Raw genomic sequence first — 27359 nt, 5'->3', positions numbered from 1 at the left:
GCATTTAACTTCATACATTTAATTTATAAATAACTGAAAAACTTCTGATACAAGGATAAAAAACCGCTAAACGCCGTAAAAATGAGTGGCGCATACAATATTCCAGCTACAAAAGATCTGATATGAATATTACGTGGCGCGAAAATGTGTTTTCATTTTGATGCAAAACAAAATTCTAGTTTTATTTTAAAAGATTTTTCCATAATATTTGCTAAATTTGAAGTAAAACGCGCCACAAAAGAGTAACTTTGATACAGTTTGAATTTTGAAACTCTTTTTGTTGAGCGATATGCGATAAGATCGTATTGACGCGGCTGTAAATGTGAGTGCGAGTGAGATGCGCCATTGGACTGCCTGAATGGCATCTCTTTCGCACTCATCATGGACGGCCGCCTAATACGTGCATGGCGCTCATTATTATAACTTAAAAATAACAACTTAGTAATCAAATAATGACAAAAATTTCTTCAGGATCTTGTAGGGAGGGATTTAAAACTTTGATTTAGTCGCTTTCTGACTTTCATAGTAATAACTTTTAACCGCGAGTTACCTATTAAGCCTTAAAAATCGCCATTTTTCATTTTTTTCAATTTTAAAATGATTTTACCTCGAAAAATATCAACTCTAGAGAAAAATTATAAGAGACCCTTTTCATCCAGAATGGTCCAAAAAATCTAAAAGAAAATTGTCCGGGCCGAAAATATTGATTTTTCCAATTTAATTAAAAAAAAATTGTTAAAAAAAATTTGGACCACTTTTCGCCTGGGCGACTTCTTAACAATCTTATTCTGTAATGTCTCACGAATGTGATTATGCAAAAAAATCTCATGGGAATATTTTCTCCAAAGAACCTGCCGTTTTCGCCTTGTCTAAGTGGCTGATAACTCATCATCTGCGTCACGGTCTCCATTCCATATGTCATAACTGGTAGAATACAACTGTTGAATACCCTTTTCTGTAGATTTATTAGTATCTTTTAGTTTTTCAACACGACACTGATCTTCCTACTGCTGTCCAAGTCTTTGAGATTCTTCTAGTTATCTCTGCGGGTTAATTTTGTTTGTCTATTTTAATCACGCCACCTAGGTGTAGGTATATCCTCAGATTTTCTCAGATTCATGTTTAAGGCATTTTAAACTTCCTTATTAGTGACTTCTGGTAATGTTTCAGATTCTACATTTATTTAGTATTCTTCGTTCCATATAGTGGTTTTGGTACGCCGGAAGAATATCATTATGTATAAATATTCTTCAACAATATATTATCTACTTTTCATCGACAAGAAACATTGTACATTTTAGACCACACGAGCATAGTCGTAGTAGAGGAAGACCACAGAAACGATGGCTAGACGACATCAAAGCATAAGTGAGGAGAAACTAGCACAAAATAGAGAAGAGTGGAGAACTCATGGGAGGCTTTTGTCCAGGAGTGGATGCAAACAGACTGAAGAAGAAGAGAAGTTTTTGTCGTTTATAATGATGATTCCATTTTTATCTGGTCGTGGTCAGCCTTTGCTATTTAGAGTTTTTAATCTCATTTGTTTAATTTTTATTCTTGGACTAGTCCCTGACTGTCTCCGCGAATATACTTTTATATGTACTTAATTTAGAGGACTCAAAATACACGCCAATGACATGTGTCTACTGTCGATGATTTTGATTTTGTTTCTAATGACAATGACAGTGACAGTTGTCAATTGAAGAAAAACAAAACATATTTTTTTGATTAAAAAAGAAATAATGGTCGAAGAAGCAAAAAAATACCTCCAAGATATTTTGGGAAGAGTCAATGGTTTGCATTGTATATTAATAACAGACAGAGACGGTGTCCGAATGTTGAAAGTTTCCAATGACAAAACCCCTGAACAAGCCAACAAACCAAATTTTATATCAACTTTTGGCTTAGCCATAGATCAAGGAAGTAAGCTAGGACTAGGGAAGACCACTACATTGATCTGCACATATTCTCAGTACCAAGTAGTCCAGATGAATAAGTTGCCTTTAATAGTAACATTCATAGCCAGTGATAGTTGCAATACAGGACATATTTTAGCTTTGGAGAAACAAATTGATGGTATAGTGTCTGATTTAGCGTTAGCTGTGACTGAATCCTAATTAAGAAACAAATTTATTCTATATCGTCAGCTTACTGTGAAAAATGCATGTCCAAAATACCCGATTTTACAGGAGAGACAAAAACCAACTGTGTATAACTTGACTTGAATACAACAAAATTCACGGTTTTAGTAATAAATTTAGTTAATCACCAAATGAAGTGTCGATCTAACCTAGGCATATTGACCTGTTTGCAATAAAAATATTTTTTATTTTATGAACAGCAAAAAAGCAGCCATACATTTGAACAGTTTGGCCTCACAAGAGAAAACTTATGCAGATATCATATGGTTGTCAAAATTAACGGACTTATTAGAAGAAAACAGAGTCATACCTACGTAGCTTTTGGATAATACTAACAAATGCCATCAAAAGTCTACAATTAGGACTTACCTAAATATTTTGGACTCACGCATTTTTCACAGTAAGCCAACTATATGTTTGCTTTGAAAAAGTTAATTTTCCAAACATAAATTTAATATTATGAACTTGTGTAAGTTTTTCTATATTGTATATTATTTAGTGTGTCTGTACTTTTGTGTCAAAATTAGGTATTTCTAGTAAATTGCTTTCTATTAAACAAAAATAATACAATTTTTATATTGAAAGCATTAGTGGTAGACTTTTATTACTATTATTTTGTTTCATCTTTCTGTGGCCCCCTTTTGTCCATGTTAGACTCCCTCTCTTCTTGTAGGCCCCCCTTTGGCCATGTTATATTCCCCCTTCGTCCTGTAGGCCTCAGTTATCCATGTTAGACTCCCTTGCCTTCTTGAATGCATCACTTGACTGTTACATACATCCCTCTGTATCTTTACATGTTAATTTTACAGTATTAGTACAATAATGAAATTCTAAATAAAAACGGGTCTTGAGGTCTGGTACTATACTCCCTGCGATCTCTACAGGGAGTCTACTTATTGCATACTGCTACTTTACATGCTCTATTTTTCTATGTCATTGTACCTCTTGTCTCCCCCCTTTTCAACAAGCCGTTATGCAATCAGATAGTTTAAACTGTTAATACCCTAATGTTAACATCAGATATTAACACCCTAATGCCCCTTGTTAGACCTGCCATGTTCTATTTTTCTATCAGTGAGCCTCTTCCTCTTTTCAACAAGCTGTCATGCACTCACCTACCGACCTAGCTTAGGCTGTTTATGTTAAGGTGCTACATGCTAAGGCCCCTTTGGTTATCCATTCCCCAATCCCCAGTTCTAGAATATTTACTTTCCAACAACCCGTCATATTGTTGCCATCCAACTAGCCGCTCTTAAGCTGAGTGACTTAGTGATCTATTTTTCTGTTTTGCTCTCCACATAATTATGAATTTGTATGAATTCTGAATGATTCTCAAGATTATCGCGCTAAGTATACACTTACTAAGCTCGGGTATGTATGTGTGTTAATAAATATAAGTCTTGTAAAATAATCGTTTATTAATAATAATAATAATGTATATAAAAATGTATTTCACTTATACAGTAATATATTTTGTAATATTTTATTGTTTCTTGTTATTCTCTTACCAGTATTATAGGAAAGTTGTTTGTAACTAAATGATCACCTTGGAAAACGATCACCAGATTAATTTCAAATTCTAAAAAATAAATATCCTAGTCAACGTATTAAACATACCTATAGTAATCGCCAGCTAGTGAGAACCAACATCACGGGTTATATTCTTAATAAAACATTGGGCTATGATCTGCCTCAACACTTTTTCATGCAATGGTATGAAAATGGAAATCTGCGTTGGTTATTCCTAGTTGGCAAGTATTGTTCTTTTGATGAGCATTTTTCAGTGCGTAACAAATGATAGGAAAAAGGGTAGGTCCGTGATAATACACATTTATGACATTTATTCTAACATGACATTTTAGTTAAATCTGACAGTTGTCACATTTTATTTTCAATTTGGAATAAAAACAAATCAAATGTGTTTCTTGCATTTATAAAATGGTATTTTCTTTGATTTGTATAGTCTTATAAATTAGACAGATTATATTTGTAATATTATTATCTAATAAAAAAAATTATTTTTTTTTATTATGGCGCCATCTATCGACAACTAGAATAACTAGAATAAATGTTATAAATGTCACCGACGAAATGTAATCACCGACGTGCGTTTTTTTCTGTCACATACAATTTAATGCATTAGAAAGAAATCGAAAAACTGTGACGCACTGAAAGATGGTCATGAGAAAAAGAATACCATGGAGTGGAGTATTACTTTATTGATCAAACATAAGAAATCTACTCAAACTATTCTGAAAATTTACAGAGAAACAATTAGACCAATAATCTAATCACATATGGTGCTGAATTCGCCGCCACCTACGAAAAGTATAATTCCGAAAAATGCCGGTAAGAGTAGAACTTTTAATGAACTCCGCGAAAAATATTATTTTCGATTATATGATTGTGAAAATTATAATCTCTAATAAAGTGTTAGCGAAAAAAATTTTTTTTTGAGGAGTATCGGCAAAAAACATTTCTGTTTTTGGGTCCACGAAAATTATAATACTAAAAAGTTCTCAGAAATAATTGTTTCGTCGGTAGAAACAGAAACAGAAAGGGAAATAATTGTTTTCGTCGGCATCTATTATGAACTAAATCTTTTCGTTATAAATATTTTGGGAGTTATAATCTTCGCGGACACGATTATAAAAAAGAATTATATCAAAGAGTTATTATTTTCACTGGAAATGTATTAGGAATCACATTAATCATAGGTACCAGCAAATTAATGTACTTGACACAAAAAGGTGAAGAAAGATTAAGTATTGTACAGAGAAAAGCAGGCCTACTAAACTTAGGACTTGGGTAATAATGAATTTAGAAAACTGATGAACTACGAATTAAGTGAACTTTTAAAAGGAGAAGACATCATCAGATTTATCAAGGCACAGACTCTGATGGATGGGGCATATAGAAAGCAGAAATCCGAAAACAGTTATCAAGTAATTCACCAAATGGAGAGCAGTATCTGGTAGACCATAAGCAAACGAAAACAAGATATGAGAACCAGATAATTGCGGACTTTAAGAAGATGGTAGTTAGAGAACGGGCATAAGTAAAAACAGGAAAGAATGAAGAAATATTGTAGAATATGTCAAGTTACAGAGAAAAATAGGCGCAGCAAACTGGCAACGGATAGGACTGACAGGTGTAATAGACTTGGGAAGGTCGAGGCTCTTTCATAGAGCTGTAGCACCATTGATGATGATGATGTCAAGTTACATCACCAAACAAAAAACCAAAATGTTAATAAGGACTGATTCCTCGCAACAAATGAATATTTGAAGAGCCCAAGGAGAGCAGCAATCACTCCGTTAGAGTGTAGATGCCTTGATACATACATTACTTTATTGAACACTGAAAGAAAATAAAGTGTGGAAGATGTATAAATATTTGTAACAAAACAACCACAAAAATGAATGACAATTTAGCTCAAATTAAAATACATAAGAGCAATATTGCAAATCAGATAAAAAAGTAAAGGGGAATAGTGAAATCTAGAAGCTTGAAGTCACTAAGACATTCGAGGAATACCTTGAAGTAAAACTGGAAAACCTGATAAATGATGTCTTCCAGTAACAGAAGTTACTGAATTGATTTGGATTAACTTCCCCAAATATTTAAGAACTATTGGCAAAAAAAATATTCTGACAGGTTAATAACAGCCACTAAATAAAACAGATAATGTTACAATTAGTTGACTCAGTTATAGATCTGGGTGTTATTCTTGACACTAACTTGAATTTCAACCTACACATTAATAGCATGGTTTCTAAGTCATTAAAGATGCTTGGCTTTGTTAAAAGATGTAGCTATGATTTTACGACTGGTCGTTCTTTAAAACTTCTTTAATGTTCTTTGGTTAGACTACATTTAGATTATGCATCATGTGTTTGGTCACCTCAATATAATTGTCACATTAATAAAATCGAACAAGTTCAGCGTAAATTCTTACGTTATTATGCTTATAAGATGCATTTCACTGGTCAAAATTATGAGTCTTTACTGCAAATTACTCGACTTGACTCATTACAGAGTCGTCGTCAACATAAAGATCTTTGCTTCTTATATAACTTAATTCATGGTCATAAATTCTGTATCTCACTCTTAAATAAAATTGGTCTACGTGTACCTTCAAGAACCACCCGTTCTGTGACCACCTTCCACGAAGTCATTAACCGTACAAACTATGGTTCAAGTTCCTATCTCTGTAAAACTATTAAATTAACACACACATTATCTCCGCATGTTGATTTCTTTGTGAACGACTTTACTGCGTTTTCCACACAATTACATTTATATTTAACTAATGTTTTAATTTCAGGACTGATTTGTCAATTACTGTTATTGTCTTCGTTCTAAGATCAGTTGTATTTGTCAATTGCAAAATGTTTTAGATATTTAGATTTTATTACTTTATATTATAGGACTAGCTCTCAATTGTTAAATGAGAGCAAGTAATTTTATTATTGTTTAAGTATTATATTTACCAATTTTGTACTAGATCTTATTTTGAATTGTTTTTCTAGTTTGTGTGACATTTTAATTGTATTATGTACTTTGAAACCTATCAGGTGTTGTAAAGGACGATGCCAGGAATAACTTCTACTAAAATGTAACCAAAAATATTGTGCGCTTTTTTTTATTGCGATTCTCATTTGTTAAATTTGCAATTTTTAATGATTTTTAATTTTGCAGCTTAGGATATTGATTTTAGAGAAAAACTTTTTAATAGAAAGTTGTAGTAAATTAAAAAACCTACAATTTGAGATACGGTAGGTTTAATTTGGTTAATTGGTTATTGCAAAACAGTCTGCGAAAGGTCCAAAATGGCCGTTTTTTACAATTGCATTATTTATTGTACAAATAATTTTTTTATTTTTTAAAGCTTTAAAATGAAGATCTTTCAATTCCAAACATAAAAAAAAATTGTAAAGCCAGATTAACGAATTTGTTGCTTAGATATTATAAATTGTTTATCCCAAGAGGTCAAATGTCGAAGGCCATAACTTTTTGAAAAAAAAATCGTAGAGAGTTGGTGAAACATCTAATCTCCTTCTAAAGAGTTATATTTTCATATTCTGATATAAATAAATGCGTAAAACATTTTTAAACCTCTAATTTGTGGGTTTGAAAATAAGGGGGCAAATTTCGTTATAAACATTTAGAGCTGAAGCGGCCCTGTACATCCTATGAGTTTCTAACTTACAGATTATTGTTGATGACGACAAAACGAAGATTTATAAAAAAATAACAATTTTCTACAACCAACTGAAGTCGAGATAATTGTTTTTTTTCTTAAGTCGTAGTGCCTTTATTTATAACAATTAAGAAATTATTTTACATTCATTGACTAAAGACAGACTAAAATTATCTTAAAATAAAAATTATCATGAAATATAATTACATTTAATTATTAAAAATAATTTTTAAAATCGGTGCTTTTGCGAGCGGCCTAATTTTGCAAATCGCCCGGCTCGCTTCAAATCCGCGCGGTCGGAAAATTTTTACGTAACTTGTATTAAATTTTGACAGAAAACAATTTAATAATATTACCATTATAATATACAGTCTATTTACCACTGTATTTGTTTTTCTTGATAAACTCTTATATGTGAAATTTCATTTCTGAAGAAATAATATTACAAAAATGATACATATGTACGAAATATATAACTATATTTTTAATTTTTTCATTGTTATATAAATATAATAATAATAATGTTACTTCTTACTATATTATACAATATAAAATTTTTCTTCTTGTAGTGACAATTCTTTTTGTATTTCACATATAAAAGTTTATCAAGAAAAACAAATACAGTGGTAAATAGACTGTATATTATAATGGTAATATTATTAAATTGTTTTCTGTCAAAATTTAATACAAGTTACGTAAACATTTTCCGAGCGCGCGGATTTGAAGCAAGCCGGGCGATTTGCAAAATTCGGCTGCTTGCAAAAGCACCGATTTAAAAAATAATTTTTAATAATTAAATGTAATTGTATTTTATAATAATTTTTATTATAAGATAATATAAGTCTTTCTTTAGTCAATGACTGTAAAATAATTTCTTAATTGTTATAAATAAAGGCACTACGATTTAAGAAATAAAAAACAATTATCTCGGCTTCAGTTGGTCGTAGAAATTTTTTATTTTTTTATAAATCTTCGTTTCATCTTCAGCAACAATAATCTGTAAGTTAAAAACTCATAGGATGTACAGGGCCGCTTCAGCTCGAAATGTTTATAACGAAATTTGCCCCCTTATTTTCAAACCCAAAAATTAGAGGTTTAAAAATGTTTTACGCATTTATTTACATCAGAATATGAAAATATAACTCTTTAGAAGGAAATTGGATATTTCACCAACTCTCTACGATTTTATTTTCAAAAAGTTATAGCCTTCGACATTTGACCTTTTGAGATACACAATTTATAATATCTAAGCAACAAATTCGTTAATCTGGCTTTACAATTTTTTTATGTTTGGAATTGAAAGATCTTCATTTTAAAGCTTTAAAAAATAAAAAAAAAATATTTGTACAATAAATAATGCAATTGTAAGAAACAGCCATTTTGGACCTTTCGCAGGCTGTTTTGCAAAAACCAATTAACGAAATTAAACACACCATAGCTCAAATTGTAGGTTTTTTAATTTACTACAACTTTCTATTAAAAAGTTTTTCTATAAAATCAATATCCTAAGCTACAAAATTAAAAATCATTAAAAATTGCAAATTTAACACATGAAAATCGCAATAAAAAAAAAGCGCACAATATTTTTGGTTACATTTTAGTAGAAGTTATTCCTGGCATCGTCCTTTACAACAACTGATAGGTTTCAAAAATTCCTGAATTATATCACGTTTTTTCACCCACAGCCTGGGGTATAAATAAATAATCAACTAAAGTAGAAGCCACAATTAGAATGCAGTGCAGGTATGTATTTCTTACCGGAGAACGACCAAACATATTGCCAGTTTGCCCCGAGCGGTGCATTAGGACCGGATTTAAGAATTTTAGCACTGGAATATAAGCGCACGCAACAATTGCGCGTCTATGCGCGCCGTAAGACTAACACTGCATTCTAGCTCTGGCTTTTACTATAGAATATTAAGAAAGAAAAATATTGTCTTATTAACTAACTACTTAATAAGTGCAAATGTAAAATGAGTTTAGGCTCTAGTTCTTTAAAAAATGATTGTTTACTTACCTACTTTAAAATTGGTAGTAATTAGTGTGGGACAAGTAAATAATCTTGGAAATACCATATATATTGGTATTGGAATATGATGCGGAACATCTCCATCTCCAATCTGAATATTTTGAATTTCCGTGGCTAAAAATACATAATTTTTCTCTTTTTATTTATCGCAGGAAAATTTGATTAACATGTGTAAATATTGCACTTACATAATTTTGATGTAAAAAAAGATTATTTTATTTAAATACTTTAAAATAAACTTATAGAAAAGTGAAAAAGAATATTTCTTGAGAAACCGAACATTTCTCGTGCAATAACACACGGGAGGTGGCACGTACAAACTACGATTCTCAAAACGATGGTTTTGGATTGTTAGTTGACATATTTTTTAAAAATAATGCGGTGGTGATTAGTTCTGAAATTTTTTAACTCATCAGTATAGTTGTTCAATTAAGATTGTTAATAAATTTAGTAGTTGTTCACTAATTGTTCAATTACTGAACTAATGAACTAATTGTTCAATTAAGAATTAAGATAGTTGTAAAATGAGATTTAATGTTTACAAACATACATATCTGAAGTCAAAGTAGAACCAGCTGTTAGTATTAGGTGAACTACGCTCTACAATAAATGACATTAAAAATAAATCGTCATCTGGGACTGATGGCCTCACTCTTAAAATGTTTTCTGCTCTACCTGATTGCACTTTAAACCATCTTACTACCTTAATAAATAGGTCATTCGAAACTGGAGTTTTTCCAAGCTGCCTTAAGACAGCGATAATTATTCCTATACACGTAGTCTGTTTCGGTTCCTCAAATTGATAAGACGTGCGATACTTAAAATCTAATTAAAGAAATCGGTGTTTTCACCTCGTAATTAAAAAACTAGTTATTCATATTAAAGTACACATATCGATATTAAAAAAGTGAAATCTAAGTGGTTTTTAAATCATGAGCGTTAATAGCGGGGGTGGACAACCCCCCGATAAAGATGAGTTAGAGTGTGCAATGGATGTGTCCCGTCCGGATCATCCAGCTTCGCCAGTGCCGGATCTTCCAGCTTCTCCAGTGGAGGAATTTAGAGGATTCCAAAATCCCAATTCACAGATAAGTACTGTTAATGATTCTGATAATGTTTCCGGGAAAAATGTAGACGTAAATACGGTCATTAAAAATATTAATCAATATTCTTCTAAAGATAATGCTCCATTTTTTGTTTATGTTCAAAGTAAAACAGGGAGAATAGGGAATCTCCATAGGGTAGCTACCTCTAGACTGATTATTAATTCTGTTCCAGAAATTAAACAGGACATAGCTAACATATCAATAATAGGAGCTAATAAAATAAAGGTCGAATTAACTTCTTATACAAGCGCAAATAAATTATTAACAGCACAGACCTTAAAAGATAAATACGATACATACATCCCAATGTTTTTTACACATGTAAGGGGGGTCGTAAGACAAATAGACTTAGAATTATCGGAACAGGAATTAAAAGAAATTATTAAACCGAAATTGGGCAACAATTTTGAAGTAAGTCACGTAAAAAGAATTTCACGTAAAAATGACCAAAATGAAATTGTTCCAACAACTACTATTATAGTTACATTTAGAGGTCAACTTTTACCCACAAAGGTAATAATAGAAAAAATGGTGTATGATGTCGAAAAATACGTGCCAAGAATAATTCAGTGCCTGAATTGTTTAAGATTTGGGCACGTCAGTCTGCAATGTAGATCAAAAGAACGTTGTAAAAACTGTGGAGAAGATCATAAGGCAGAAAGCTGCCAAAAAAATGAACCAATATGCATTTATTGTAAAGAAAAGCATTGCGCTACTGATAAAAAAAATTGTTCAGAATTTATTAGACAGAAGAATATAAAAAGAACTATGGTATATGAAAACCTATCATACGCCGAGGCGTCTTCTAAGCATGAAACAAGTTTTTCAAGTGTAGCAAAAAATAACACAAATTCTAACCGTTATACTGTTACTTTAAAAAGAAGGAGGTTAGCTATGTCCCCAGAGATCGATGAAACATTCGAAAAACGTAAAGAAATAATTTCAAATCCAAAAACTTTAACAGAACCTGTTTTCAATAAGTTTAAAAATATACCAAATTATAATAATGGTTGTGATGACTCTAACACGGTAAATAAACAGATAAAAACTTGCGAATCATTATTAAACCTTATCAAAGATATTTTAACTTTTTCAAATGTAGAAATTAAAAATAGTACACTTATTGAAAACATAAAAGACAGTATAACGCAAATTTTATCTGACTATGAGTAACTTAAATATACTGCAATGGAATGCTAGATCAATTTTGTGTAATAAAGGTCACTTTGAAAAATACATTTTCGACAATAAAATTAATGTAGTTTTGCTTTCGGAAACTTGGTTAAAGAAATCTTCACATTTTTTTGTTAATAATTTTAATATATTTAGACAGGACCGTAATGACAATTTTGGAGGAGTTGCAATCTTATTAAGAAAATACTTTACCTTTTTTCCTAAGCCAAAATTTACTCCGATAAAGGATGTCGAATGTGTGTCGGTATCAGTTTCAATAAATAAAAATATAAAAATCCATCTATACTCTATATATGCCAAACCAAAACTAAACATTAGAGAAACAGATTGGGTTACCTTTTTTGATAGCTTAGAAAAGCCATTTTTGGTAGGAGGAGATTTCAATTGTCATCATACTGCATGGGGAAATAGTTATTCAGACATAGCGGGTTCAAGTCTTCTCGGTGCTATAGAGGAGTGTAACTTAAATTATTTAAATACAGGAAGCGAAACATTAATACCTAGATTTGGAAGTAATAACAAATCTGCTATAGATATTACAATATGCTCTAGAGATATAACTTTAAATTGTGATTGGAAAACTGATATTACACCATTAGGTACTTCCAATCATTTTCCTGTTCTAATTGAAACACATTTTAATACTACTAAATTATCCTTTAAGTGTAAAAACCAAGTTAATTTAAATAAAGCTGACTGGTCTTTTTTCTCTCAGATAGTAGATGAACAATTAGATGGAAGTAATAACGAAAGGTCATATAAAAGTTTTATAGAGTCAATAAATCATGCTACAAAACTAGCAATCCCACAGAAGAGAACAGAGATCAAATCAGAATTTAGCAAAGTTTGGTGGAATCAGAGATGTGCAAATGCTATTAAATGTCAACAAGAAGCTTTTTTGCTTTATAAAAGGCAGTCAAATTTAACTAACTATTTAAAATATAAAAATTCAGTAGCAGTCGCCAAAAAAATAATATTACAAAGCAAAAAAGATTCTTGGCAAGATTTTTGCAAACAACTTAACAGAAACACACCAATAAAAGATATATGGAAGTATATAAAGAAAATAAAAAATACATTTAATCCCCCAAGAAATAGGATCCAAATAGGTGAGTGGGTAGAAACATTCTTTAATAAAATTGCTCCAAGTTGGGTGGAAACAAATATTCGGCCGACTATTTCACTGAGCACGGATGATATAGATAGTGAATTTTCAAGTATGGAAATAAAACAAAGCCTTAAAACAAACAATAACACAGCACCTGGAGTTGATAACATTTATTATAAAATGCTCGCTAGTTTGTCAGAATCAAGTATTGAAATTTTTCGCAACATAATTAACTCAATATGGAATCGGGCAGAATTTCCAACAAGCTGGAAGGAATATAAAGCAATCCCAATTCTGAAACCAAATAGAGATGCGGAAGATCCAGAGTCATATAGAGCAATTTCTCTAGCTTCTTGTGTATTAAAAACTGTAGAAAGAATGATCAAAGTCAGACTAGTTCATTGGCTCGAAAATAATAAAAAATTACCTAAATTACAGTTTGGCTTCAGAAGAGGATGCTCAACTATTGAAAATATCGGCAACCTAGTAAGTGATATAAATATCGCCTTTACTAATAACAACTCCGTTCCAGCAATTTTCGTAGACATAGAATCAGCATATGATAACGTCATATTAGACATTCTCTATGAAAAAATGGAAAAAATGGGAATCTCCCAATCTTTGACCTCACGTATAAGATTACTATATTCCGATAGGTCAGTGTCAATAAATATAAATGATGAAACATTGGGACCTAAAACGACCAATATTGGGTTACCACAAGGAAGTATACTAAGCCCTGTACTATACTTAATATATACAGCAGATCTGGAAAGTAAAATTAAATGTAGTGAGACCGTTTCTATACTACAATTTGCCGATGACATTTGTATATATTCCCCATGCCAGTATATTGAAGAAGGGTGCAAAAAATTAAATATAGCCTATAAGAACCTTAATAAATGGTGCAATGAAAATGGCCTAAAAATTTCCAGGAAAAAAACAGAAGTCTGCATTTTTACGAGGAAAAGAAAACACATTCCAACAGAAATAACATTGGATACAACAAAGTATAGTGTACGGGCATCTGTAAAATACCTAGGAATGTATCTGGATAAAAAAATGACATGGAAAAACCACATAGATTATTTAATCAAGAAAACTGAAAAAGGAATTAACATCTTACGGTCAGTGTGTGGAACAAAATGGGGATCAGATCCAAACGTAGCAATCCTTTTGTACAAATCCTACATTAGGTCAATACTGGATTATGGTAGTTTCTTCTATGACCAAGCTTCCAAAAGTCAACTAGAAAAAATAGATCACGTAGTAAATAAGTGTCTAAGGCTATGCCTAGGGGCTTTAAAAAGTACACCAATTGATTGCTTATTTGCCGAAGTAGCAGAAACTCCACTAAAATATCGCCGAAAGATTTTAGCTTCCAATTTTATAGCTAAATTAAGTTCTAAAAATAGCAACTTAGTCCAAAAAATCAATATACTGTTTACATCGGATCTTACCCATAGTTATTGGAAGTTGAAAAAAAGTTTAACTATTACTGAGTCATATTATGTAATAAATAACGTAATAGAAGAAATATACTCTTCAGATATAGATCCATTATATAGCATAAATATTTATAACATCCATCCAATTAACTGTGTTTTTCTCCAAGACTATTCAAAATTTCACCCAAGGATTAGACAATACATATTTGAGGAGGATTTAGAAAAGTATCTTCCCAGATGTCAATATATATTCACGGATGCATCAAAGAACAACAAGAAAGTAGGTTGCGCTATATTTGATCCACATAAAAATCATAAAAAATCCTTTAAATTAAATGAAAAGCTTACAATATATACTGCAGAATTAATAGCCATATTAGAAGCTCTCCTGTATATAAGTAATATGAAAATTACAGCAGAATCATTTGCAATTTGTTCTGATAGTAAAAGTGCTATTATGAAAATAAAAAATATCCACCAAGTCAGTAGTAATTATATTTTGACTACTATAATTATTAAACTTCAAGAATTACAAACAAAAAAAATCAATGTATCATTAGTTTGGATTAAAGGACATTGTGGAATAAAAGAGAATGAAGAAGTGGACGAAGATGCTAAGAAAGGAAGTAGAACTGGAGAGCTTTTAAGTTATAAATGTCCCCACAGTGAAATTGCCTGCCACGTAAAACCCATAATACTAGCCGAATGGAGAGAAATGTATAGTAACAGTCCAAAGGGAAAATTTTATAAAAACATAGTTACCAAGCCTCCTGGCCAGTCTTGGTTCTCAAGACTGTCGGGAAGCAAGCGGTTTTTCTCTGTTTTGTGCAGGTTAAGGTTCAACCATGTTTTAACTCCCCAGTACAAATATAAAATAAAATTGAGTGATTCTCCTAATTGTTCATGTGGAGAAGAAGGTACAGCGGAGCACATGATCCTAGGCTGTTCTAGAATAATAAACGAGGTTAAATTATTAAATGAAGAAATGGCCAAAATACCCAAAATCACCAGACCATATAACCTAACTCAACTATTAAGAGCAGAAGATTTCAATGTTTATCAAATTTTGTACAAACATATTTTATGTATTAGATTAAGTTTATAACCTATGTTTTTTTTCCTTTCGTGTTAAGCCCTACGCCTATCCGAGGTCCACCTGTCTCGTCTAAATGCTCTGATCGACCCCTGAGCGTCAAATTGTGTCCTAGTCTAATATCCCAAATTATATTGAAAAAGACAATGAAAAATAAAAAAAAAATATATCAAAAAAAAATATATATATATAAAAAAAATAAAAAAAAAAATAAATAAATAAAAAAAAATACATAAAAAAATGATAAAAAAAAAATCAAAATGAAAAGAAATAATTCCAAATAAAAACAAAAATCGTTGAAAATTAGATATAGGTATATAAAATAGTTCTTTGTAAAATTGGAGCAGGATTGTGATTGGATACATACCTGAACAAATCAGTAGAAAGCAGGAAGCACTCCTTTGGAGCTTCCGCATAAATAATACAAATAATCCCAAAAAGGTAGGATGGCGAATGGACATTGACTCCGAAGCCAATAATGCTCAAACACACACACACATTCCTATACACAAAGGAGGCGATAAAGATCTTGCTTCGAATTATCGCCCTATTGCACTCCTGCCCACGTTGTCGAAGATAATTGAAAGTCTGGTAAAAAAAAAGAATCTTATCTTTTCTGTTGAAATACAAATTGCTTACTCCACATCAATTTGGATTCCTGAGTGACAAATGCACGAATGATGCTATGTTCTTCCTTTTCGATCATGTTTACTCCAGTCTAAACAACCATCACTCTACAGCAACAATTTTCTGTGATTTCTCTAAAGCATTCGATTGTGTAAACCATAACATCTTGACTGACAAATTACAGCACTATGGATTTAGGGGAAAGGCTCTTAAATGGCTTAAATCATATCTTAATAAAAGAAGTCAGTTTGTAAGGGTTGACACGAAGACGTCTTCTTGCATGCCATTAGAATGTGGGGTACCTCAGGGTTCAGTTCTAGGCCCTATATTGTTTCTGATATACATAAATGATATCTCTAGTCTGAACATTAAAGGTAAAATATGTCTCTTTGCAGATGATACTAGTATTACTTGGAGTATATATTGGAGTGGGATTCGAATCTCCTGTTATTTAACGTTTCTAAAACCAAAGTCCTACCTTACAACAGTATGATGCAACCTTTAGTACTTAATAACAACAGTCTAGAGGTAGTTGAATCGGTGCAGTTCTTAGGGCTTATTGTGGATAAGTCTCTAAAATGGAACTTGCACATTGATGTCTTACACAAAAAATTAAGTTCTGCTTGTTTTGCGCTAAGATCAGTTGCTACGGAAATGAATTTGTCAACATCTAGGACCGTATATTATGCCCTTTTTGAGTGTCATCTTCGGTACGCCCTTCCATTCTGGGGTACGTGTTGTGCGACTCAATTTGAGCGTATTTTTAAACTACAAAAGAGAGCTCTTCGTTACTCCCCGAGACTCAATAGCAGAGTTCATTGCCAAGAATTCTTTAAAAAATTTAAAATATTAACTCTTCCTTCTTTGTTTGTTTTTGAATCCGTTTGTTTAATCCGCAAACATGCATCAGAAGGTCCAGAGAGACCCACTCACAACTATCCCCTTAGAAACGTGGAGCAAAATCTTTATCTGCCAACCCCACGGTCTGAGCTGGTTACGTGCTCTATACTATACAATTCGAGAAAAATGCACAATCACCTGCCATCTAACATCAAATCTATTACAGCATTTCCCGCTTTTCGCAAGGCCTTGAAAGCTTATTTGCTAGAGAGAGCTTTTTATACAGTGAATGACTTTTTTATAAACGATTTGAATTCAGCAAATTGACTTGTAGGAATATTACTTTCGAGTACTTTTGTACATATTTGCAGCGGCATAGAACTTTTGATTTACTTTCCCTTTCCCTTTTCCTTGTTCGCCTTCTTTTTGCTCTGACGTTGTATACATATTGTTTGCAAAATTTTTAATTTTTTAATGTGTACTTAATAACTGTAAAATTATATTAAGTAGTATAACTCACGCCATTTACTTGGTGTCTGTTTCTGTTTTTGTTTTGTTTGTAGTTTGTTATTATTTTTTGTTTTTTATTGTATTTTTTTATTTTGTATAAGCTTTGTCCACAAATTGGTAAAATTTTATGACAATAAAGCATACCTTACTTACTTACTTACTTACTTGCTGTATACCTTCTAATGCTTTTACATAATAATCATATAGCTTACACGTTTGATTTTTATATACTATTAAAATTAACCTAACATATGAAGAATACTATTTTGACTTCAGAGATGGTAATTATATAGCGATAAATTATTATTTGGCAGGTATTAATTAGGACAACTTATTTTATGAATTAGATATTGAGTCTGCTGTACAAAAGTTTTATGAAACTCTACATGTTGTCTTTAATCAGTTTATTCCAAGAAAACTCATTAAAAGCTCTAACTTTCCAAAATGGTTTTCTCCATATTTAAAAAATTTAATAATTTCAAAGAAAACTAGTCACAAAAAAAATTTACAAGCAAAGTCTGAAGCATTGATATTTTCTGACTTAAGATCTAAATGTAAAGTAGAAACTCCAAATTCTTATTCTAATTATATCAAAACTGTTGGTAACAACCTGAAAGATAATCCAGCACATTTCTGGAGATATACCTATTAATGATAAAAAAATCAAACAATGTTCCAAATCACATGTACCTTGATAACCAAATGGCAGATAATGCCCAAAACATAGCTAACTTGTTTGCCGAACATTTTGATAGTGTATATGATTCATCCACATGCCGATTGCCCAAAGCGGACTCATGTTCAAGTGCAGATATTTCTTTGTATACTATTAAAATCTCTGATATTTATGATGGTATATGTCAACTCAGAAACTCTTTTTCAACGGCACCAGATAATATTCCAAATTATTTCTTGAAATGTTGTTCATTTACAATATCCAACCCAATATATCTACTGTTTAATTTATCTTTGCTCACATGTTCCTTGCCTGCTAGATGGAAAGAAAGCTATGTATCACCTATTTTTAAAGCTGGTGACAAAAATAATGTAAAACATTATCGTAGTATCTCTAAGCAATCAGCAATACCAAAGTTATTCGATAAAATACATAGTATACAATCAACTATATTGGCAATGTAAATAATCATTATCTGTAGTTCAACATAGGCTTGCAACTAGGAAATCCACTATTACTAACTTGGCAGTGTATGAAATGGATCTGTTGGAGGCATTGGAGAGGAAGGAACAAGTAGACTCAGTCTACTCTGACTACTCCAAGGTCTTCGACAGAGTCAATTTCGACATTTTGCTTGCAAAACTCCTAAATTTGGGATTTACTAAGGAGGCCATAGAATGGATATCAAGTTTTTAAAGGATCGAAAACAAAGGGTGAAACTACTTAATTTCCTATCTGAATCATTTGAGGTTTTATCAGGTGTCCCCAGGAGGCCAATGTTCACCATTACTATTTAATATCTTTATAAATGATATTTCTGATAATCTTGAATCATCAGTTTTACTTTTTGCAGATGACTTAAAGTTATATAGATGTATAAAATCTGTAACTGACATACATATATTGCAAAATGATATTGACAGGTTATGGGACTGGAGTATACAGAATAATCTTACATTAAATATCGATAAATGCTATTATATCAGTTTTTTAGGGGGAATAAACAATATGACTCAAACTATCTTATGAATAACGTTATCTTAAGATATAAAAATGAAGTTAGAGACCTGGGCATCACTTTTAATGAAAGCATTAATTTCAATGACCATATTTCACAGATTACATTGAAAGGTCTTAAACTTCTTGGATTTACATTAAGAAACTGTAGTGAGTTCCCAATTGATGTAACGAAAGATATGTATTGTTCTCTTGTACGCTCTCAACTAGAATATGGCACACTAGTCTGGTCTCCTATGTATGACCAGTATGTCAATTCCGTTGAGCAAGTTCAGAATAAGTTTCTTAGGTATTGCGGTTACAAAATGGGAATTCCAGTTGCAAATATAGACAAAAAAGTAATTTTAGATAGATTAAATCTAACAACACTTTAAAACAGACGAATTTAGTTTGATTCTGTATTTATTTATAAATTATTAAATAATTTAATTCAATGTCCGGAACTTTTAAGTAAAATAAGCTTCAATATTCCACAGCATAGACTAAGATCTTTTGAACTCTTTCATATAAACTTTCATGCTACCAATTATGCCTGCAATAATCCATTTGATAGAGTCTTAAGGTTTTTAAATAGTCACTGTGATATAGATCCTCTGAATCAATTTAAAACCATGATTTATAGTAAACTCTAGAATTAATTCTAAGTATTGTATTTTAAAGTGTAGTTATAAGATAAATTAGATTAAAAATATAATGTTAGTATAATGCTGTAATGGGGTGATCCCGTCTATTTAAGTAATAAATAAAATAAAATTATATGACATCTAACATTAATTATGAATTTATGTTGGAAATGTGATCCTCTATATAAATGGGGATTATAATATCCCCGCTGCGAGTCGTATTTTTAAAAACACCTGTAGTCGAGGAAATGAAGCTGGAAAAATGGCAAAACCTCGCAATTTTTTCGTCCAGCATCGATTTGTACAAAAATTTGGGATTAGGCTCATTTCACCCTCTAGTTCATTTTCAAGAAAAATGAACATGGAAATAAACACAGATAAAAGTAAAACAATGGTTATGGCAACTACAAAAAAAGTGATAAAAATTAAGGTAGAAGGACAAGTTTTGGAACAAGTAAACAGCTACAACTACTTAGGTACAATTATTGAAGAAGATGGTAAAATAGACAAAGAAATAAACAATAAAATAGGAAAAGCAGGGACAATTTATAATACATTAAGAAATACGTTCTTTGGAAAGAAAGAGGTACCCAAAGAAGTCAAAACACAAGTGTACCAAAAAGTGGTTCGACCATCAATCGTCTATGGGAGTGAGTCGTGGACGCTAACAAAGAACAACAAAAGAAAAATCAAAGCCACAGAGATGAGATTCTTGAGAAAAATAGAAGGGGTCAAACGAAGAGACAAAATAAGAAACGACACAATAACTCAAGCTCTAAAGATAAAACCCATAGAGACAATTATAGGGGAACGACAGTTAGGATGGTTGGGCCACATCCACAGACTAAACGACACAAGAATAACGAAAAAAGTATATGAAGTCAGAGTACAAGGGAAAAATAAAGTAGGTCGCCCAAGAATGAGATGGGAAGAGCAAGTTAGACAAGAAGCAGAGAAGAGAGGACTGCAATGGAGTATGGTAAAACAATTGGCTCAAAATAGAACAGCATGGAAAAGAAGTATCAAAGAAGCACCACAAGATTTAAACATATGGACAGAAAAATGGGTCAAATAAGTAATTTATATTTATTAAAATTGTATTGTTAAAATAAAAGTTTTGTATAATTATTAAAATGTATTGAAATGTAGATATTGAACTAGTTGTAAACAGCCCAACACCGAAAGGTACGAATGGGCTTAACTGATTAAATAAAATAAAATAAAATAAATAAAATAAATAAGTTCATTTTCTATATTGAGCCGTTGTACGCTTTTGGTTTTTTAAGGGTGAAAACCACCCCTAATTGTAAAAAAATATAAAATAACATTTTAAACTTTAATATTGTCAACATTTGCTGCTTATTAGTTACATAATGATTGTTTTGTGCTTTAAGATATAATATCACAATATTTCAACCCTTAAAACCACCCTTGTTGGAGCTATATATGAAAAGTTTACTTATCCTAAAAGAATAATTTCGGCTTGCATCAATTTACATAAAAATTTGGGGTTAGGATCATCTTACCCTGTACTTCATAGTCTCTATCATGCTCAAGGGCGTTGATTATTTTTAGGGGTGTAAACTACCCTTATTGTCAAAAATTATATAAAAATATTGTAAACTTTAATATAGGTAAAATTTGGTTTTGACTGGTTAAATACTGATTGTTTTATGCTTTAGGATATAATATCATAATATTTCAACCCTTAAAAACCACCCTTAATACCATTGCAATTTTTATAAGTAAACAATTTAATAGATCTATAAAGAAAAAAAAAGTAGAATTAGAGAATTACAAAAACATTTATTTACACAAAAATACGAATTTACAAATATATAAAAATACACATACAAATAGTTTTTAGTCATCCAGTATACAGTCTCTATTACTCTATTACTATTTTAGTCTCATTTATATAAATGACTTGGGATTTTCACAAGAGGGCCCGGTAAGCACAGTCCTATTTGCTGATGATACTACATGCTATCAAAGTTACCACCCTTCCCAAATCAGTGATATTGATCTTGAGACCACAGAGAGCAATTTGTTCCAATGGTTTTTGGCAAATCGTCTCTCTCTCAATAACTCAAAATCACAAACAGTGAACTTTACCCTAAGACATAACACCATTACACATCCCATTTTAACAGATTGTTCACAGGAAGCTAAATTTCTTGGTGTTTATCTTGATCAGGGACTCACTTGGGAACGGCACATACTGAAACTTTCCCAAAAGCTCTCAAGCCAACTCTTTTTATTTAGAAACCTATCTAAGGTTACCTCCCTTCAAACCCTTCTTACATCATATCACAGCAACTTTCACTCACGACTAACTTACGCAATCCTTTCCTGGGGACACTCTTGCCATATAGATAAGGTGTTTGGTCAGCAGAGAAAGTGTATTGGCATAATCACAGGTCAGGGTTATCGGGACGATTGTAGGCAGTCTTTCAGAAACCTGAGGATTCTCACACTACCTTCTGTGTACATTATGCAGTGCCTGTTGTATGTTCATCAAAATGTAGATCTGTATAAAACACAACAGCATACTTATCAGACTAGAAATCATGATGCCCTTGTACCAGACTTCAGTCGACTTGAGAGGACCAGAAATGGAACCAGATACCTAGCATTGAAATTTTATAACTGTATACCAATATCTATTAAAAGTCTTGATTTTAACCAATTTAAGAGACAAATTAAAAATTATCTTCTGATGGGTGCTTTCTACTCATTTGAGGAGTACTTCAGATCTAAATTTTGTTTTGTCCTGTAATTTAATTAGTGTTTAGTTTTTAAATTTTAGTAATAGGTTTTTTTTACTGAAGTACTGTCAACTTTTAATGTAATTTTAGACAATTTTAATTATTGCTGACCTGTAAAAGTACATTTGTACATTATTACCAATAAATACTCTACTCTACTCTATACGAACCGACTCTGTGGTATGATATAGGTACATTGAAAAAATGCTCTATAAGGGGACTATTAGAATTTTTCGAAAAAAAAAATTGTTTTATAAACATAGCTCCTTTATTTTTGGCGATAAAAAAATTTTTCAATAACAGTTTTGTAGGACTTTTGAAGAGTAATAAGACTGTGTAAATTAATTTCCGTAAGATCCCTTAATTTCTAATTGAGGTGGGTTTAAAGGGCTCTAATAAGGGGATGTTTTCTCGTAAATAGATGTTTTAAACAGCTATATCTCGCTAACTGGTCACTGTAATGAAAATCTATGCATAAGGAAATTTTAGATATTAAAAAAGCTACAATTCAGTAATCTGTAATCTATCATTTTTTCGTATCTCCAGTATTTTCGGAGATATTTTGAAGAAAATGATAAAAAATGAAAATTGCAAAAAAATCAATTTTTCTTTAAACTCCAATTTTTATAAAATTAGGCCTTCTGAATAGGTCAAACTTCTTGGGTGTATCGATAATATAATTATAAAAGGAATTACAGAAAGGCGAAGACCAATTTTTAGTTACAAGGGTAGGTAGGGGGTTGTTTTCACTGTTTTTTTCGTAGAGAAAAATGGGTACCTACTATTTTGTTAATCATAACTTGCTCAATTTATATGCTAGAAACTTTTTATTTTTTTTGAAAGATCTTATTGTATGCTTGAAAAAACATCTTGTAAGTTTTCCTGGAAAAATGCAAAGTTTTCCCGTTATTTGTCTTTGATTATTTCAAATTATGCATTTGACGAAAAAAGCCAAGCTTTAACATGCCGTATCTCGGTTTGTATTGGTCGTAAAAATATTATAGAAAAACAGGTTCGTTTGTGTAACTAAAAGATAGAATTTTGGTATCTACAGTTTTTTTGATTAAATGCATATTTTTCGAGTTATTCTCAAAAAACCCTCTAAAAAAGTCGATTTTTCCGTCGAAAAACTGTTACTTTCAACCACGAATAACTCGAAAAATATTAGTTTTACGAAGAAAATGTAAAAAACATTTTTTTCTTATAATTACTTTTAACATCGATTTACATGGTTAAAATGTAATAAAAAATTCCCACCCCCGAGATGGGGTGGCAACTACCCCCAAGGTTTTAGCGTACAGCAGCGTGATATAGAAAATGATCCATAGACTATTCCCTACCTTCTGTGAAAATTTCAAGTAAATCCATGCTGGACGAAAAAATTGCGAGCCAAAATGCTTCATTTCCTCGACTACTGCGCATGTGAAAATTACTTCCTTAGAATATGCCTTTTTTCCAAGTTCCTATCGTAAAAGCTAACAAATCTTCAAATGGCATGAAGGAGAAATTAACAGACACTGGCCTATTAAAATTACATGTTTAGGTCATAATTAACACCCTTAAGGCACCGGTATTCCTTATGCCACAATTTTTAAAAATAATCAATACTCCTATATCACCTTAAATAGCATAAGGGAGAAAATAATAGCAGCACATGCGATTTTTTTTTCAAAAAAAAATTCGATTTTCACGCAGATGTCCCTAGAAAAGCCCACAGTTTTCACATAATAATATATTACTCTACTTGTTTTCATCATTCAGAGCTCCCAAAGGCATAAGGGATAAAATCGTGACTAAACTTCTATAATATGACTTTCTATTAAGGGGGTAGGCGCACAACCTTGGTTCAATGCTATTTAAGGCCTCTAGAACATAAGAGGTGTAAGTGATAATTTTTAGGAAATTGGGTTAAATACAAAAATGGACTCCCAAACACCTAGAAAACATGGTGGCTTCAAACTTTCTACATAAACTAACCATACCATAGATTTATAAATTTCACTATTTAGAACTTTGAAATTAAAAATCAGACTGAACTTTCTCTTTTTTTTCACCCCAGTAACTTATTAAAATAAACATTATAAAAGTTTTCAGGGACTTTCGGCCCTCGGTAATAATGTAATCTTTTATTCTGCGTTTAAATTTTTCAAAAATATGTATTAGTATTCTTAGGATTCGAAAAAAATGAATGCATTTAAATAGCATTGGAGCAAGATTTTGCGCCTATCCCCTTAAAGTTATAGCAAAAATCCTTTATACCTTCTCTTGCATATCCCTCTGCACATCCACAAGTTTCAACTCGAACCAATTGTAGTTCTATAGATGTTACTGGTACGTCACATTTAGCTAGCACTATTTTTCCTCTTAAGGGTTTGGCAATGTTACAACATACAGTTTCGACATGACCTTTCAATAAAAAGTTTGGAACTCCTGAAAAAAAAGTGATATACTTATTTAAAAAATATAAAACAAATATATTATTATATTACAGTAAAACCTAAATATAACAGACTAATTGGGAGGACAAGGTGTCTGTTAAAGCCGAAAGTCTGTTATATAAAAATTGGTTTAAAATAAATAAAAAAAACTCTTGAAATCAAACAGATGAAATAGAGAATGTGGAAAAATCCCCTTACGAACAATTCGCACATCCACCATTTCGGACTGGGAAAAATTTTTTGAATAGAATCAAAGATCCAAATACCAGCTCTTAGAAATGTGTTTCGCCCTCTTCAACCTCTCTGGGCTCATCAGTAAAGATGAGAGGTTGAATATCTTTAGACACATTCCAATCAAAAAACAACATTCGAGACCTAGACATAGCAGGAGTGTAAATCTACAGCAAATCTGACAATGACAGTTTTAATTCCCTAATTACTTAAAGTAAGTAAAGTATATGTTTAAAAACAAAAGGTGGATGTGTGAATTGTTCGTAAAGGGATTTTTCCACATTCTCTATTTCATCTGTTTGATTTCATACAAGTGGTCGTTAAACCATTAACCTTGGATCTTTTGATCACTGAGTGTGTTTCAAAGATCTACATCTTTTGTTTTTAAACATATACTTCACTTACTTTAAGTAATTAGGGAATTAAAACTTGAGACTGTCATTGTCAGATTTGCCGTAGATTTACGCTCCTGCTATGTCTAGGTCTCGAATGTTGTTTTTTGATTGGAATGTGTCTAAAGATATTCAACCTCTCATCTTTACTGATGAGCCCAGAGAGGTTGAAGAGGGCGAAACACATTTCTAAGAGCTGGTATTTGGATCTTTGATTCTATTCAAAAAATTTTTCCCAGCCCGAAATGGTGGATGTGTGAATTGTTCGTAAGGGGATTTTTCCACATTCTCTATTTCATCTGTTTGATTTGGTACGAGTGGTCGTTAAACCATTAACCTTGGATCTTTTGATCACTGAGTGTGTTTCAAAGATCTACATCTTTTGTTTTTAAACTCTTGAAAATATGTAGTGTATTTAATATAAATAAAAAAATTTAAAACACAAACAAAATTCTATAATTGTTTTCGTTGTGAAGTGAGTTACTGTTTGATATTGGCGTGCTTGCTTTCGGTAATTCTGCTTTCAAAATATTTTTGCTATTTTTTTACTTTTTACTTCATCTAAAAACTTCCTGCGATATATTAGTTTGGTTTCTAAAATTATTCACTGATCCATGAGTGAATAAGCAATCTTGTAGTTTTTGGTAAAAACATACACAACTAAAGTGTTATCTTCTGAACATAGAATATTTTCAGAGGGATGAGCAGGAGCATTGTCTAAAATCAAATAAACATTTCACCTCTTTCAGCGGTATTTCCAGTTTCTTCTCTTGAAATTTTCTCACTGCAGTAATTCTTGACTGAGGTGAACCATGCATTATTAGAGCTTTACGTGATTTGCTAACAATTACAGCAGTCAATCTATCGGCGTTAGTACTAAGCAGTGCCGTGATCCTGTTCTTGCTTATTTTTCTTCCAGAATTCGATTATACATATTTTTTTATATTATTATTTTTTAATTGGACTGGCTTTTATGACCGCTATATCCGAAGTCTGTTAAATAGAGGTCCGTTCTATCAAGGTTTTACTGTACCTATATAAATTTGATTTATGCCTTTACAGCCAAATCAAGATATATCCAAGGAGGAAAAATGGGCGTGCAAAAAAAAAGGAGTCATAAATCAATGGATGGAGAATTAATGTTGATTTATTATATAGATACCTGCTCTAGCATTGGTCAATGTGGCAGGACTCAACTCAAAATTCAAAGGTGTTCTTTTATCTGTAAGAGGCAACTGAGGGCAAGCATTGTATCCTGGTTTGTACTGCACTAAAAATTGTTGAGATTTTTGTAAATCTTTTGACAAAAAAGATCTCTTAATATCACATTTTAAATTGTAGCCTATATTTACGTAAACTCCATTATATGTTTCATACAAAGTTCTGTTGGGTTTTGGTTTTAATGGAATCTCAAAAGGTATTTCTGTAGTACCAGAGGGTAGCCGTCCAGGACCACATACTTCACATGATGTTCCGACTAGTTGAATTGGCTGAAGATAAACAAAAAAACAGTAGTTATTGCCTAATGTAAATTGAATCATTTCTTTACTACCTTTACAGAATTATAAAAAGCTTCAATAATCCCTACATTTTTTGAGCTGATTTGTAGATTTACACATCCTTCCATGGTTAGAGTTATTCCTTCATGTTTAAAATCAGAATTGGTTGATAACATTATAACTCCAGCAAGGTTTTCCTAAAAAGCCCTATATTAAACATACAATATTAAAAAAAAGCTAAATATTATACCCCTTCATAATATATTTTATCCGCCCTTTTTAAGTTAATCTCTAGATTTATCGACATTTTGAGATTGTATACAAAAAATATACAAATTGTGAAATTGCTTTGAATATTTCTGTGTATTTTTATTTTCACACCTAACCTTAAATTTTGACATTTCGAAATTTAGCCA

At 31.5% G+C, this 27359-nt stretch overlaps 2 protein-coding genes across 3 annotated transcripts; one reads left to right on the top strand and one right to left on the bottom strand.

The window, feature by feature from the left end:
* Positions 1-1673: 1673 nt before the first annotated feature.
* LOC126891941 (ragulator complex protein LAMTOR3 homolog) lies at positions 1674-3627 on the top strand. The gene has a single exon (XM_050661290.1). It carries the CDS (start codon positions 1743-1745, stop codon positions 2115-2117), a length of 375 nt encoding a protein of 124 aa, XP_050517247.1. The 5' UTR covers positions 1674-1742; the 3' UTR covers positions 2118-3627.
* LOC126891938 (vacuolar protein sorting-associated protein 26C) lies at positions 3542-27359 on the bottom strand. Of its 2 annotated transcripts, none has more exons than XM_050661286.1 (6): positions 27194-27359; positions 26997-27140; positions 26607-26934; positions 24643-24813; positions 9362-9487; positions 3542-3720 (listed from the first exon to the last, which is right to left on the bottom strand). In XM_050661286.1, the coding sequence occupies exons 1-6, from the start codon at positions 27248-27250 to the stop codon at positions 3638-3640; spliced, it is 909 nt and encodes a 302-aa protein (XP_050517243.1). In that variant the 5' UTR covers positions 27251-27359; the 3' UTR covers positions 3542-3637. The 2 variants fall into 2 exon arrangements, with proteins under 2 accessions (XP_050517243.1, XP_050517244.1); XM_050661287.1 differs by having other exon boundaries at positions 26997-27150; positions 27194-27323.

The sequence above is a fragment of the Diabrotica virgifera genome, chromosome 9 (assembly GCF_917563875.1).
Source record: "Diabrotica virgifera virgifera chromosome 9, PGI_DIABVI_V3a".
Classification (NCBI taxonomy): domain Eukaryota; kingdom Metazoa; phylum Arthropoda; class Insecta; order Coleoptera; family Chrysomelidae; genus Diabrotica; species Diabrotica virgifera.
The sequence above is the reverse complement of the archived record's forward strand: the minus strand, read 5'-3'. Positions and strand labels throughout refer to the sequence as shown.